Consider the following 13,295-nt stretch of genomic DNA (forward strand, 5'->3'; position numbering starts at 1 on the left):
CTGAAGAAAGATTTCCTGGGAGCCAGCTGAAACTCACTGCCAAGCTTATTGGGGGGCAGCAGCCAGAGGGCTTGGAGATGTTCTCCATTAAGTCTTGCACTGGTGCTTCAGCAGGATAAAAGCACACATTCCCTTCTATCAGCTCTGCTACTGGGCACTGAGCTATCGAATTCTTGCAGTAAGAGTAACCAGAGGCTCTGCCAAAGCTCTTGGCTAGCCAATGTCTAGCTTTAGAAGTAGAAAAATAATGGAAGCCTTCAAACATTAATAAAAATAATGTTTGTTTCCAACAAATGCTGCTGCTACTCATTAATACCAGCAAAGAGAGCACAAGCTTTCAAATGTGCCTGGTTCAGATTTGCTTCAAGCATGCTGGGCTTTGGAAAGCATTGCCACTAAATAGTGCACAGCAAGCACTGCTCATCAGAGGAATGAGGCAGGTATGACAGCTTCCCAGTTTTCTCCTGCTTGATAACACAGTAGAGGTTTTCCTGCAATTCCCTTCTATGTAGGCCTGCACTGAAGCCACCTGCCCACAGCAAAGGCTGCAATCACAAACAGCACACAAGGCAGCACGCTGCTTTAACTCTCTCTCCAACCCTGGCGACCTCTCAAATTTTCTCATGCAATGCCACTTCACCTCAAAAAGAAACACAAACGGTGGAATGCTTTATGTAGCCCTGATCAATGGTTCTGAGATACTGTTACATCCAAATTAGGCTGAATGGCCACTATTCACTTACTTTCTCCATTCTACAGTTGACTACAGAGTCCTTCTGCAGTTGGTTCTGGACCACCTGCACCTTTTCACAAACCTCCCATAAACTACAGCTCTGGAGTTACTGTTTTGACTGATGAACTACTTCTGCTTCACTGTTGTTCAATTCAGCCTTTTAACTGTGAATGCAGGAGCTCAAGAGACTCTGAAATCTGGTACAAAATCTTAAGAAAAATGTGTCCTTGATCTGTCACATCTGGGTACAAATCAGCCAAGCATCCCTCTCAAAGACACGTGGCATTTCCTCGAGTCTGTGCAATGCCTTTCCTCAGGGTACACGACCACATACAAGCCTGGGGAAAACAATACTAGAAAAGCTTCAAAACTCACATGAAGGAAGGAGATTTAATTCCAGGTTTAGCAGAAAACAGGGCATCAGCTGGAATCTTCTTAATTATGGAAGTAAAGGCTCAAATCTCAGCTCAGACATAGGAAATGCTTCTACTCTAGGGAAAACTTTGTGCAAACGAAGTGCTTGCTTGTACTGCAAGAAGGAAAAGTCAGCATTCCCGAACTGTCCTTTGAGGCTTGGCTTGTGTCTAGCAGCTGAAGTGAGCCAGAAGAACTCTGTTTTGACTGATTACACATGAAAGGCTTGCAGAAGTTCAAATCCTACTTTGTCTGCATTTAAATTGAGGCTATCTCCCTGCATCCTGTGTAAAAAACATGAAGGTGCTGTCACCAACTCCTGCTATTTCCAGGCAGCTCTTGCAGGCAACAAGAAACTGAGGGAAAAGCTAAACAGCAGAGGAAAAACAATGGAAATAAATTCAATGTAATTCCATTCTTCAGTTTTCCTTCAGCTCCTGGCAGTTGCTGAAAGGAAAACAAGGAGCTGGTGCCAAAAACCAAACTGGTTTTGCTCCAGGGCTCAAGTATGAGAAAAATTACCTCATTCGGGAATATTAAAAGGACTCTACTATGTTTCCAGTACCTCGGTTGCAAAAGTCACAGGTCCCAAGTCTGCTTGAGTATCCTTTTCCTGCAGTGCCTTTGCCAGACAGTGGAAAGTCAGAGTAAGCTCCTGCATTGCCCAGGTCTTGCCATGAGACAAAACTGGAACTCCACAAATTGGAAATTCAGACACATACTGCATTCCTGCATGTTTCAATGGCATTTCCTTCCCAGGGCTCTTCTGAGACACCTGAGAAAGCATTCCTGCTTAGCTCCATCACACCACTCACTCTGCAGAAGGTACATACCCCAGAGTACACAATGTGGAGTGCTGTGCATAGACACCGAAGGTATTAAGCAAGAAATGCAGAAGTTATGGTTGGAGGAAATTCCTCCGCTGTTCGGAGATTTAGAAGGGATCAGATACTTCTGCTTTGATACAGCATCGTCATCCCCGTCTCCCCGGCTGGGGAGCAAAGGGATTCAATAGATGCAAAGTACTCCAGAAGCTTTGAAGATACTAGATATGAGCCTCAGTGTCCACCTGCTGCCATGCCCATCTTCAGGCTTTTGGGATCTGCTAATAAATTAATCCATTAATACCTGCTGAGTTGCACACTGCTGCTAGAGTAATTGCAGCATATCACATTGCAGATGCAACTGTGAAAGCTAGAAAGCTTGCTTGCTCAAGTTACTTCCCCTGAGTGTCCACTTACCACTGGATTTTCTCATCTAGGAACTAGAGTTCCCCCACCTCCTTCTGTGGATAGACCTGAATGCTCTTACAAATGCAGACATGAACAAATGAGCCCGGATGCTTACCCTTAAGCTAAAATTCCTGTTCCCTAAAATACTCCTGGCTCATGTCTGTTTTAATAGCTTCAGATCTTAAAAAAAAAAAAAAAATATTCCAGAAGGAAGCAATTGGATACAAGACACAGAGCAAATGTCCTCCCACTCTGGATTTGCCGGGCCACTGGGGAAGGACTCTTACAGGGTTATAGCCTCAGTAACATGTCCAGGACTCAGAGCTGAGATTCGAAAACAAACTTTTTCAAAGGCCTGTCTGGGTCCAGAGGGATGCTGCTTTATTTCCAAAAGCCTTTCTGGCATGCTGGCCCAGCCACAGTTGATATGATGAGGCCAGAGCTGCAGCAGGAGGGCGGCCAAGTGACTGCTGAGTAACAGTGACAGAAGCTCCATAGGGAAGCACAACCAGCCACAAGCTTGTAGGCTGTGCCTCGACCAAAGCTCACTGCCTCCAACCAAAACGCACCGTCTGTGAAAACGAGCTCTCAAACATCCATGCCTTTTTAGGGAGCTTAAGGAAGGCTCAGACCCGAACTCTTTGTACAAAAGGTGCCAGAGCAGACTGCTCTCCATGTGAAGAACCCCACAAACCTCCTGAGGAGCTGCTTGGCTGGCTACAGCATGAAGCCACTTCCCTCACGTGGCTGAGGAAGGTCAGGAGGCACACACTCACAGGACACCACGCTGTGTTGTGCTCGTGCACACTGCAGCACAAGGAGGAGAAAGGGAACAGAGCCTGTCCTCCCTTTCAGCACAGTAACATGTAGCAGAGTTCTGCCTTTACATCAGCACAACAGGGAACACAATTTGGCCACAGGGAATTCTAACTCAGGCAGCCTGAAATAAGAGATACCTTGGCAATGGGATTTTACAGTGTGATGTTCAAGAAGGCCCCGAGCGTTCAGCCTTTCACAACAGGAGGGCTGTTGGGTGCACATGGGAAGCTCTTCTGTTTTAGAGCTTAACTTTGCAATCAGGCGGTCTACTTTTCTTCTGGCTTCCACTGAATATATCACTGCCATTAAAGCTTCTCTCTTAAAATGCATTGACACTATTTTCAGCAAGAGCTTAACTTTGGTACAGTCTTCCTGCATCAGGGAGGAAATATTTGGGTGTCTGTGAAAAAGTAATCACATTCAAGCAAGTGCTTGGCTTTGGGCTGTTTTCTTAATCTTTACTTTTAGAAAGCTCTTCCCCTTTGTACACAAGACAGGAGAATCACAGTTACAATTACCATGTATGTGTGCATGTATGTGGGGTGGTGGAGATATGAAGTCTGCTTATCCAAGGATTTGGAGAGAAATACAGAAATCGTAAGTGAAAACTAAGAGAACCCTGTCTGCTAATTGTGGGACTGTTTCCAAGGCTGTTTTTACTACCCACGTGATTGCAGCATACAATGAACATTTTGGGTGTGCAAAACAGTAGCAACATTGTTGTGTCCCCAGGAAAGCTGGCTGCCTCTGCTCAGTGACTTGTTCTCATTCTTGTCAAGGAAACAAACGTTAACGAATGTAGATGAGCTACAGATAAGTTACTCCTTAGAGAAAAGGATTTTATTCCTACAGCACTGCTTGCTTTTGTCAGTCCTATATTCAAGGAGGGAAGGGGAGTAAACAAGGAACTGCATGCTGCCTGACTAACACCAGGGAAGGTGATGAAGCAAATAATCCTGGGAATGATTTCTAAACATATGAATGACAAGAAGGTGATTGGGAGATGAAGGAGAAATTGTATTTACCCAGCCAAATACCCTTCTATGACAAGATGGTTGAGGTGGACTTGTTGATCTCCCTTCATACATGAGTTAATTGCACTGACTTTTGACACTGCCTCTCCTACACCTCACAGCCAGAGGAAGAGCAGATTAAATACACAGGTGATGGAGAGGGCTGTTAGAAGATGAACTGCTGTGTTCAAAGGTTGTGTTCAGCTGCACAGCATCCAGCTAGAGGCCCAGGGGTCAATATTGTTTCACACCTTCAGTAATGGCATGGATGATGGGCCAGAGGACAAACCTCGGCAAGTTTGCAGCCAATACAGAACTGGCTGGAGTGGCTTGAAGCACCAGAAGGCTGGTGTCTTCACCAGGGACCCGAAGAGGTGGGAAAATGCACTTCATCAACATCAACAAAGGGAAATGAGAAGTCCTGCACCTGAGAAGGAAACACCTCATGTACCAGAACGCACCGAAGCTGATCAGCTAGAAAGCAACTCGGCTAAGACCTCCTGGTCCTAATGAACACCAAGAACAAGCCCGCAATGCACCCTTGTGGCAAGCAGCACCAACAGCAGCCCGGGCTGCCTTCGGAGATACGCTGCCAGCAGGTGGAGGGAGGGCATCCTTCCTCTCTTCTCAGCACTAGTCAGACACATTTGCAAAGCTCCCAGTCTAAGGGAGATAGCAACTCATTGAAGAAAGGGGATGTAAGGATGACTTAAGGGCACTGCAGCAGCTGAGAGTCCAAGAGAACTGGGACTGTTCAGCCTGGAAAAGAGAAGGCTCGAGGGCATCTTCCCAGCATGTGTAAATACCTGATGGAAGGGCATAAGGAAGGTGCAGCCAGACTCCTCTGAGTTGTACCCATTGAAAGAGCAAGAGGCAATGCACACCATTTGAAATGCAAGAAATCCCATTAAAAGAACACTTCTAGCTTTTTACTGTGAGGGCGGTTAAAACACACAGCTGAGAGAGGCAGTGGTGTCACCTCCACCCTCAATGATATTAAGGAATCAACTGGACATGGTCCTAAGCAACCTGCTCTGGCTCACCATGCTTTGAGCAGAGGTTCCAGGCCTTGATAATCTCAAGAGGTACCTGTCAAGCTCAAACATCCTGTGATTCTATAGTCCTAACTTTGCAGTTAGTGATTGATAGGACCAGGGGGAATGGTCTTAAACTGAGACGGGGAGGTTTAGGTTGGATATGAGGAGGAAGTTTTTCACCCAGAGGGTGGTGAGGCACTGGCACAGGTTGCCCAAGGAGGCTGTGGGTGTCCCATCCCTGCAGGCATTCAAGGCCAGGCTGGATGTGGCTCTGGGCAGCCTGGGCTGCTGGTTGGTGACCTGCACACAGCAGGGGGTTGGAGCTGGATGAGCATTGTGCTCCTTTTCAGCCCAGGCCATTCTATGATTCTGTGATTGCAAAGAAGAATGTCTCCTGTTCTGCTGAGTGCGGTCCAGCTAAAAGCAAATGCTGCATCCCTCTGGGATTTCATGGTATCTCTTGTTCTATCTCAGAAGGGAGCTTCCAGCAGTTCTGTGCATGGCGTGCATCTGCCATCCTTTGGGAATTACCTAGGGGTTCCATTAGCTTTGGCTAGGTTTTCTCAAACAGTAGAGCTGTGCAGTGTTTCCAGACGGTAATCACGCCCTGAAATACCCCAGTTATTCAACAGCTTCCTTCACCTTTCAGTGTGTTAACAGCTTAAAAACAGTACAGTTTTTCTTACTAAAAGCCCTACATTCTGCCCATGCATTTACCCTGTTTGTCTTATTAAGCCAATCTTATTTGGAATATATTCAAGGGCACAAAAATGCTGCATACACGAGTGAGTTACCTTATTTCAGCTCAAGTTCCTGCCTTTAAGGAGGAAATGGAAGTACTTGTCCTCCAAAGGATGGGGAATGTACATTGACAGTAATTGCTGCTATCTCCAGCACAAAACACAGCAAAATTATCTGTTCCTTCAAAGCCCACCCACATAATTTGGGATTGTTTTGATAGCTCTAGTTAGTCTCCATAGAAGCTTGTGTTTAAAATAAAAAGATATGCACAGATAAACAGACTGCAAACAAATGTGAGACTTACGTATGATCCATAATTCACTGCTAGGGTCTGCAAAGCCCACGGGAGGCCTAGGCCGATTAAAATATCAAAAACATTGCTTCCAATGGAGTTGGACACAGCCATATCCCCCATACCTGCAGGAATGGAAACCACGTACACTCAGGCATGTCTCAGGAAAACACACATGGCATATTCTGCATAAATCCACAGCACTGGATTTAAAGTTGGCAAACAAACAAATAAACCAACAAGAATCAAACAGTGAATTTCGGGGAGGCTTCAAGTTGCTGACCATGCCATAGCTTGCTGCACACCATCACTAAGAACCTCTCAGCTGCTTTGCAATAGCAGCAGAATTCTTTTCCTTTGTGCTTGCCATCAACTTCAGCCTCAGGAAAAGGGCTCTGAATGTTTTTACACTGAGGACACACTTCTTAAAGAGGACAGTGATGCACAGAAGCAACTCAACAGCAGCCTGACATCTCAGTGATGAACCCACCTTGCCTTGCTACGATGAGGCTTGCCATGCAGTCTGGCACGCTGGTTCCTGCAGCCAAGAAAGTGATGCCCATTATCACATCTGGAATTCCCAGCGTGTAGCCAATGATTGTCACCTAAGGAGTGAAACAGAACTGTCAGGTGGTTTATAAAGAAAAATCAGAGAGCAGCTTGGGCCAGTTCTGCAAGATGCTGTGAGACAGCGCTTATTGCTCAGTGCAAACTGATGCTTTCTTTGAAGAGAAGCAGTGACAGGCTTTTTTCACTTCTATGTTTTTTGTATGTTCACCACCTGGCAGAGGAAAGCACTGACCTGCTATGCACTCTCTTTGATTAGCTGCTTTCCACCTTTCATCCACTATTCTCCTGACTCTAACCATGGTGGCTCACTGCCCTCTCTTAACAGACTTGCCCAAAGCTCACAGATTGTTATTACATGCAAACAGCAGCTAAGATGACACCAAAACATCCCTAAAGTTCATTACATTCATGTTACATAAATGTTATTATAGGAACACGTATATCTGTGTCACTGCAAACAGTTCCTTTTGGCAGAGAGGAGATACTTGTAAGCTGACACAGACCATCATTTGTGCACCAGTGCAGAGCCCAAGCCAGGCCTCCCTTTCTTCCCTGATGCCAGTGCCTCATACTTCTGCTTAAGGCTACAGCCCAATTTTTCAAAGCTGACAAAAATCACTTATGTTGCCTTTCTTAGGCTGTTTTCTGCTTTAGTTGGTACATACCATCCACACCATCATGTAGGAGAAAGCTGCAATCCAGAGGGTAGAAGAAGCAAAGGTAACCATGAACCATTTCTCCAAGTGGGGTTTGTTACAGTTGGGCACTGTGAAATACAGCACAAAGCTCAACGGCCACGTGAAGAGCCACTTCAAGATTTCCATTTTGCCAGCTGTAAAACAGAAGATGGGAAACAATCATGATTCTAGTTAACACGTAGGTCGCTCTGAAAGTAATGCCTCCTACGGAAATGACAACAGATACAAAGAGGACAATGAAATCATTTGATAAGAGTAAATTCTCAGCTACAAAACAGTGTTTTTCAACAGCCACCACCCATTTGCAATGCATTTTTGCCAGGGATGAACAACAGCCTGAGTTCTACACTCAGAAAAATCTGCACAAGTGGAGGTGACCCACTGCTGCTGTTGTCACTGCTGAAACGCACCACCCACTGCCTGTCTGTGCTACATCACTGCTTGGTGTCATAACCATTCAGCAAGCATCAGTAAGTGTCACAGCTGTGCTGTTTTTCCTATCACATGGGTGGTGGACAGACTCTGGAACAGTGAAAGACTGTGGGATTCCCATCCTTGGAGCTAACTAACACTCAAGGGTGGATGCAGACTTTGGCAACCTGCTCTAGTAAGACCTCCTCTGAGCAGAAGTTTGAACCAGACAAGAGGTCCAGGGGTCACACCAACCTTTTCCATACTATAAATCAAGTGCCATTGTCTGTAGAACATCTAAATTATTATCTTTAAGGCTCAGCTTTTTCCCCCTGCTTGAACTACTGTTATGTGTGGAGGTCTGAATAGGAGCTCCCAAAAACATGTATCACTTGGAAATGGCAGAAACAGTCCCTACAGTTTTCTGTCTTGTTTCCAACACCCTAGATCTCAACAGCTCTGGGATGACTCAAACATAGGGCAGCCAATGGAATGAGATTGGTCTGCCCAGAGAGGGGCCCAGGTTTCCCCAGCAGAGGTTGCTGCCTTTCCCACAGACTGCAGTGGCAGGGCCAACACATGAGCTGCAGTTGAGCTGCACCAACCAGCCCAACACCCTGAGAGGCACCTCGTGCTTTCCAATTAACTGTTACCTGTGACCAGGAACTGAACTCTGAGGTACAGGTACAGACCCCAAAGTATGTCTAGATATAAAGAACAAAATATTTTACAGTGAGGGTGATGAGGCATTGGAACAGGTGACGTAGTGTTGTGGTTGATGGCCTCAAGGAAGACAAGGGGAAGTCTCAAGGCTTTCAAGGCAAGGCTGAATAAGGCCCTGGGCAACCTGAACTAGCTGTGTTTTCCCTGTTCACTGCAGGGAGTTGGACTAGATGGCCCTCAGAGGTCCCTTCCAGCTCTAAGGATTCTATGATTCTGTGCTTTCTGGCATACTCAAACTCAGTTTTGCTTTCTGGAACAACACAAACCCACAAGTTTCTTACTGGGTAGGTCAAAAGGTGTGTATGGCCCTTCATGGTCATCATCGTCATCATCTTCTTCCTCTTCCTCATCATTTTCATTGTTCTCATTATCCTCATTCTCATTCTCTGTCTCATTGCCAGCCTCAGCCACGTCCTCGTCTCGCCGTGTGCCATTCACACCCCTCTCAGACGAGTTGCTTGGACCTGTTCCATTCTCCACAACGTGCTTGATAGGTATTTTGATTGCTACTTCTGATTCACCGTTGGTGTAAGTCCTGCTGTTGATCAGTCTTTGTCTCTGTTAATACCGACACAAATTCTTGTTCAAAGACAGGTTTTTTAAAATGTAATGCTTGCTTTTTATTTTTTCTTCAAGAGAAGGGGAGGAACAGAGAGAAAGAGATGTGCAGAGTTCTATAAACACTTGGTTTTAAAAGCAAAAAGGGATGGATTTTGGTCATGCATAATGCAATAGCTGCTTGCAGGAACTAGAACACAACACACAGATATAGCTTTTATGAGATAAGGACCAGTAACTGTTGAACTGACTGCAGGGATACAACAAGACAAGGGTCAGAAAGTGTAGTACCATCTTATAAAATAAAGATGTTAACAGCAGATCAGATGAATGCTGCAGGCATCTACTGTGAGCAACAGCTACAGGGAGCATAACCACATAATGACTTGAAACTTTCTCTACTAAAATCTCCATGGGTACAGATAGCAAGGGATGATTTAGTATGGATGTCGTTAGAAGGATGGAACTGGGAAAAATGCACACAGGGATCCAAGAAAATCATAGAGGTCTATTTTGACCTGAATGCTGCCACAGGCAAGAGCAAATTCAGAATGAGAAAGGGGAAAAAAGAGAACAGACAAACCTCATTGATGAGCATGCGGCTGGCCATGGAGAGACGTGTTTTGGGAGGAAAGTGGCTGGTTATCATGATCCGCAGCCCAGCCTCAGAAAATGAAAGCTGGTGTGGGTAAGCAGACAGCAGCTCATCCACCATGATCACTGAGGCTTTACGGTGGAAATTCCCTGCAACCAAGAAACAAAGAGAAGCTGAAGACTTTGCCTACCACCAGCCTCTTTCCATCTTATATGGCACTCAGCAGAACAAATCTACAGGTTCCACAGGTCCTTTGTAAGAACCACTCCTTCAGCCACTCCACAGCCTCCTCTGTATTTAATTCCTGCCTTTACACAGCAGGTTTTATAAATAAATGACCAATACCATATCTCCATTCATTCCCACTGATAGCAAATAAAATCTGTTCTGCACAGATCATTGTAGGCCTCTGTTAAACGGATCACTGCTCCAACAGTGGTCACTGCTGAGGTGAAGAAGTTGCTGCAATAAGGAAGTATTAATTCCACTATTATAATTTGCACTTGTGTGAGGATACTGGCCTCGTCCACCATCACCTCTGTGGGATGGGCCAAGAGTCCTTGGATTGAGACAGCAGAGGCAGGATTGGGACACAGCAGCAGGGAAACCCAAGATCTTTCCCAGCACAACTGGCAAATGTTTGTATTATCATCATCATTCTTAGTCCTACAGCAGAGCACCTCCACAGGCACTTTCTTTATTCTGAGGATGCTTCTATGGTTTGGGGTAGACATGCAGGTCACAAAAATCAAGAAGGCCAGACAGCTTTCCCTGGTGACTTTTTCACATTAGCATGTGCTGTGTACCACCGAAACCCTCCTGCTTTCTTCTTCGTGGTCTTCAGTTCAGAAAAGTGGAAGTTTGGAAAGCAAATGTAATTACTGGATGCCCTCAGCACTCTGACCAGTTGAAATCAGGGCTGTTTTTGACCCAGCAGCACCACTCACCCATCTGAGCCTGCAGAGGCCAAGTAAACATAGGAACAATCCTCAAGAAGATGAAGCAATCCTTTGGGCTTCCTTCCTCAGCCAGTTTAAGAAACCACAAGGTTTCAAGACCAAAATGTACCAGTCTGAGCAGTGTCATGCAAAGAGGCATTCTGGTGCAATTTAAACCAAATCCTATAATCAGAAATGCCTCATTTGTGTGCAGTCCTGAGGACACTGGGTAAACCTGACTTTAAGCTTCTGCTTTCCCAGCCTAGTTGCACTGGTGCAGTGCAGTTATCTTGCCAGCACAGTTTCACTGTTGAGATTCCAAGGCTACAGAAAGCTGTTCCAGTAACAGCAGCTTCCCCAAACCACAGCACACCACGCTCACAAAAGCTTTCCCTCTGCTCAGCAACAGGCAGTAATGTGATAGCAGGCATCTGGTAGACTCAAAGAGTCTGATGTCAGCAAGAAAAAACATCCACACTTCATGTTCAGTTGCTTGCTATATATATACGAAATCTTTCAATCACTTTTGTGGGAAAACAGCTGGTTTTGTTTGTCCTTTATGGAGTCAAGCAGAAGAAAAAGGGCAGCTTGTCTGTACACAGAGGCCAGGGCTGCTTTAAATAAGACACAACTCCTTCTCAGTGTAAAGCAGTGACTTGGGGAGTCTCTTATTGCTGAGGATAGGTGCATAATAATCCAACATTCACAACACATGCTTGCTGCCTGCTGCAAAGACAAAGCGTGATCTGTTACACCCTGTGTATGCAGCTTAATTTGTGCTCACCAGTGCACACACTACTGCAGCTGAGCTATGGAAGCAATGATTTTTTAGGCTAAGGAAATATAAGTGAGGCTTAAGGTGCACCTCCCTGCCTATGCCAGCGCTGAGCAGACGTGCCCAGCCCACAGTGCACAGCGGGCAGACAAACTTGTAAACACTCAGAACGATGCAAGCAAGCAGGGTGACTTACTGGAACAGTTACCTTTCTTTAGTAACACCACTGTGGCATCGCAGTTGCTGTTATCATCCATTTCTGTGTTATTTGCCAATCCGTTCACCATGTTCGCAGCGTTTTTTGTCTTCCTTTCCAAGCAGTGTTGTATGGTAGAGTTGTACCTGCAGAAATAAAAGGAATTCTAGGTGTACCTTTGCTGCTTCTACATGGATTTCTCGACGCTGCCTTTCCTACATTCAGTTCCTGGCTTTAAGGACGTCAAGGGATAGATAGCGTGCTCAGCTCCCACCAAACTGCACGCAGGGCAATGCCTCTGTTTCCAGAAGGCTTGGAAACGTGTCAGAAATCAATCATGAACAGAGCACATGTCTGTTTATCTACATGTCAGTAATATTCCCATAGCAAATAATGCTTACTCATCATTGTGCAAATTCATTTATTATCTGCAGTCACTCCTGAGTATGAGTGCTATTTTGCCTGCGAAAGCAAACCAGAGAAGTGTGAGACCACGTGCCAAGTTCTGGCCTTGACTTTGAAAAGAATTATATATAAAATAAATATATTTGCTTCTTATCTTATTTTGAATAACCAGGAACTGACACAGACATGAGCTCAGGATCTCACCACGAGACTCAAAAGGAAGGGTGGAGCGTTGTGAGCACGTGGCTGAGGCCCCTGTAACCACACCAACAGCCAGGAGGTCAGAAACATCTGTTCAAACTACAGCATCACTTTAAGAAAACAAATCCCCTCTAGATTGAAACAGCACAGCGACCTGTTTTGTTGGCCAGTGTTGCAGGAGTGAACCTGCCCTCCATATTAAAGTTTCTAATTACTAGAAGTAAGAGGAATTCTGACTTGTATTCTCTTCTACCGAGCTTGTTTTGCTGCTCTCACTGAGAATTGCTCTCCTAATATTTACTCTGTTCATCATTTCAAAACAAACTTCTACCCTTACTTGTTGAGAAAAGACCACTGGTGCGCTTGGTGGCTGGTAGGTTTTGTTTAATGTTCCAGCTTAAATCCGGGTGTCTTTTCCACTGGCTTTTAGAAACAGGGCAGGAGGAGGGGATTTGAGGAGCAGAACAGACCAGCTCCTCCAGCATCATCTGGTATGAAGGGAGCTATGCAGCTCAGATGCTCATGAAATCGGTGCTGGCTGTGCTGCAGTTCTATTATGGTCTCAGAGCAAAGAATGATGAAACACAGTGGGGTTTTGTGCCCACAAAAAGGTAGAGGGGAATCTCTTACTTCATGATAACAATGTAGATGGCATACATCAGCACCAAGACCAAGGACTCCCACCTGCAAACAGAAGGAACACAAAGTGCATCAGAGCAGGACCTGGTGCTGAGCTCCTGCTGTGTACTGAAATTCATGGGTTATGTTCTCATTTGGGATTTTGGCACCTCGCACTAAGCATGCCAAACCTCACTCCTGGCAGTTCAACACTCAGCTTCCTCATCGATGGGTTTGAGTGGGGCATGGTCAAATGCAATTGGGTCTCCAGTCAATTTCATTTAAAAACAAAACAAAATGAAAACGAGCCATTGCAAAACTCAGCG

The 13,295-nt window shown here is 45.4% G+C and overlaps 1 protein-coding gene across 2 annotated transcripts in view; it reads right to left on the reverse strand.

Moving 5' to 3' along the window:
• The window catches only part of SLC24A3 (solute carrier family 24 member 3), an 83,177-nt gene that overhangs the window by 5,610 nt on the left and 64,272 nt on the right, over positions 1–13,295 (reverse strand). Inside the window, exons 8-14 of one of the 2 annotated variants that reach the window (XM_048937190.1) lie at positions 12,982–13,035; positions 11,758–11,891; positions 9,825–9,985; positions 8,965–9,241; positions 7,517–7,683; positions 6,772–6,886; positions 6,294–6,406 (exon numbers count right to left, since the gene is read on the reverse strand). In XM_048937190.1, the coding sequence (XP_048793147.1) occupies positions 6,294–6,406; positions 6,772–6,886; positions 7,517–7,683; positions 8,965–9,241; positions 9,825–9,985; positions 11,758–11,891; positions 12,982–13,035 (1,021 nt within the window). Of the gene's footprint in view, positions 1–6,293; positions 6,407–6,771; positions 6,887–7,516; positions 7,684–8,964; positions 9,242–9,824; positions 9,986–11,745; positions 11,892–12,981; positions 13,036–13,295 lie in introns of both variants that reach the window. The other variant, XM_048937189.1, reaches the window with a different exon arrangement.

Source organism: Lagopus muta, chromosome 2, assembly GCF_023343835.1.
Source record: "Lagopus muta isolate bLagMut1 chromosome 2, bLagMut1 primary, whole genome shotgun sequence".
Taxonomy (NCBI): Eukaryota; Metazoa; Chordata; class Aves; order Galliformes; family Phasianidae; genus Lagopus; species Lagopus muta.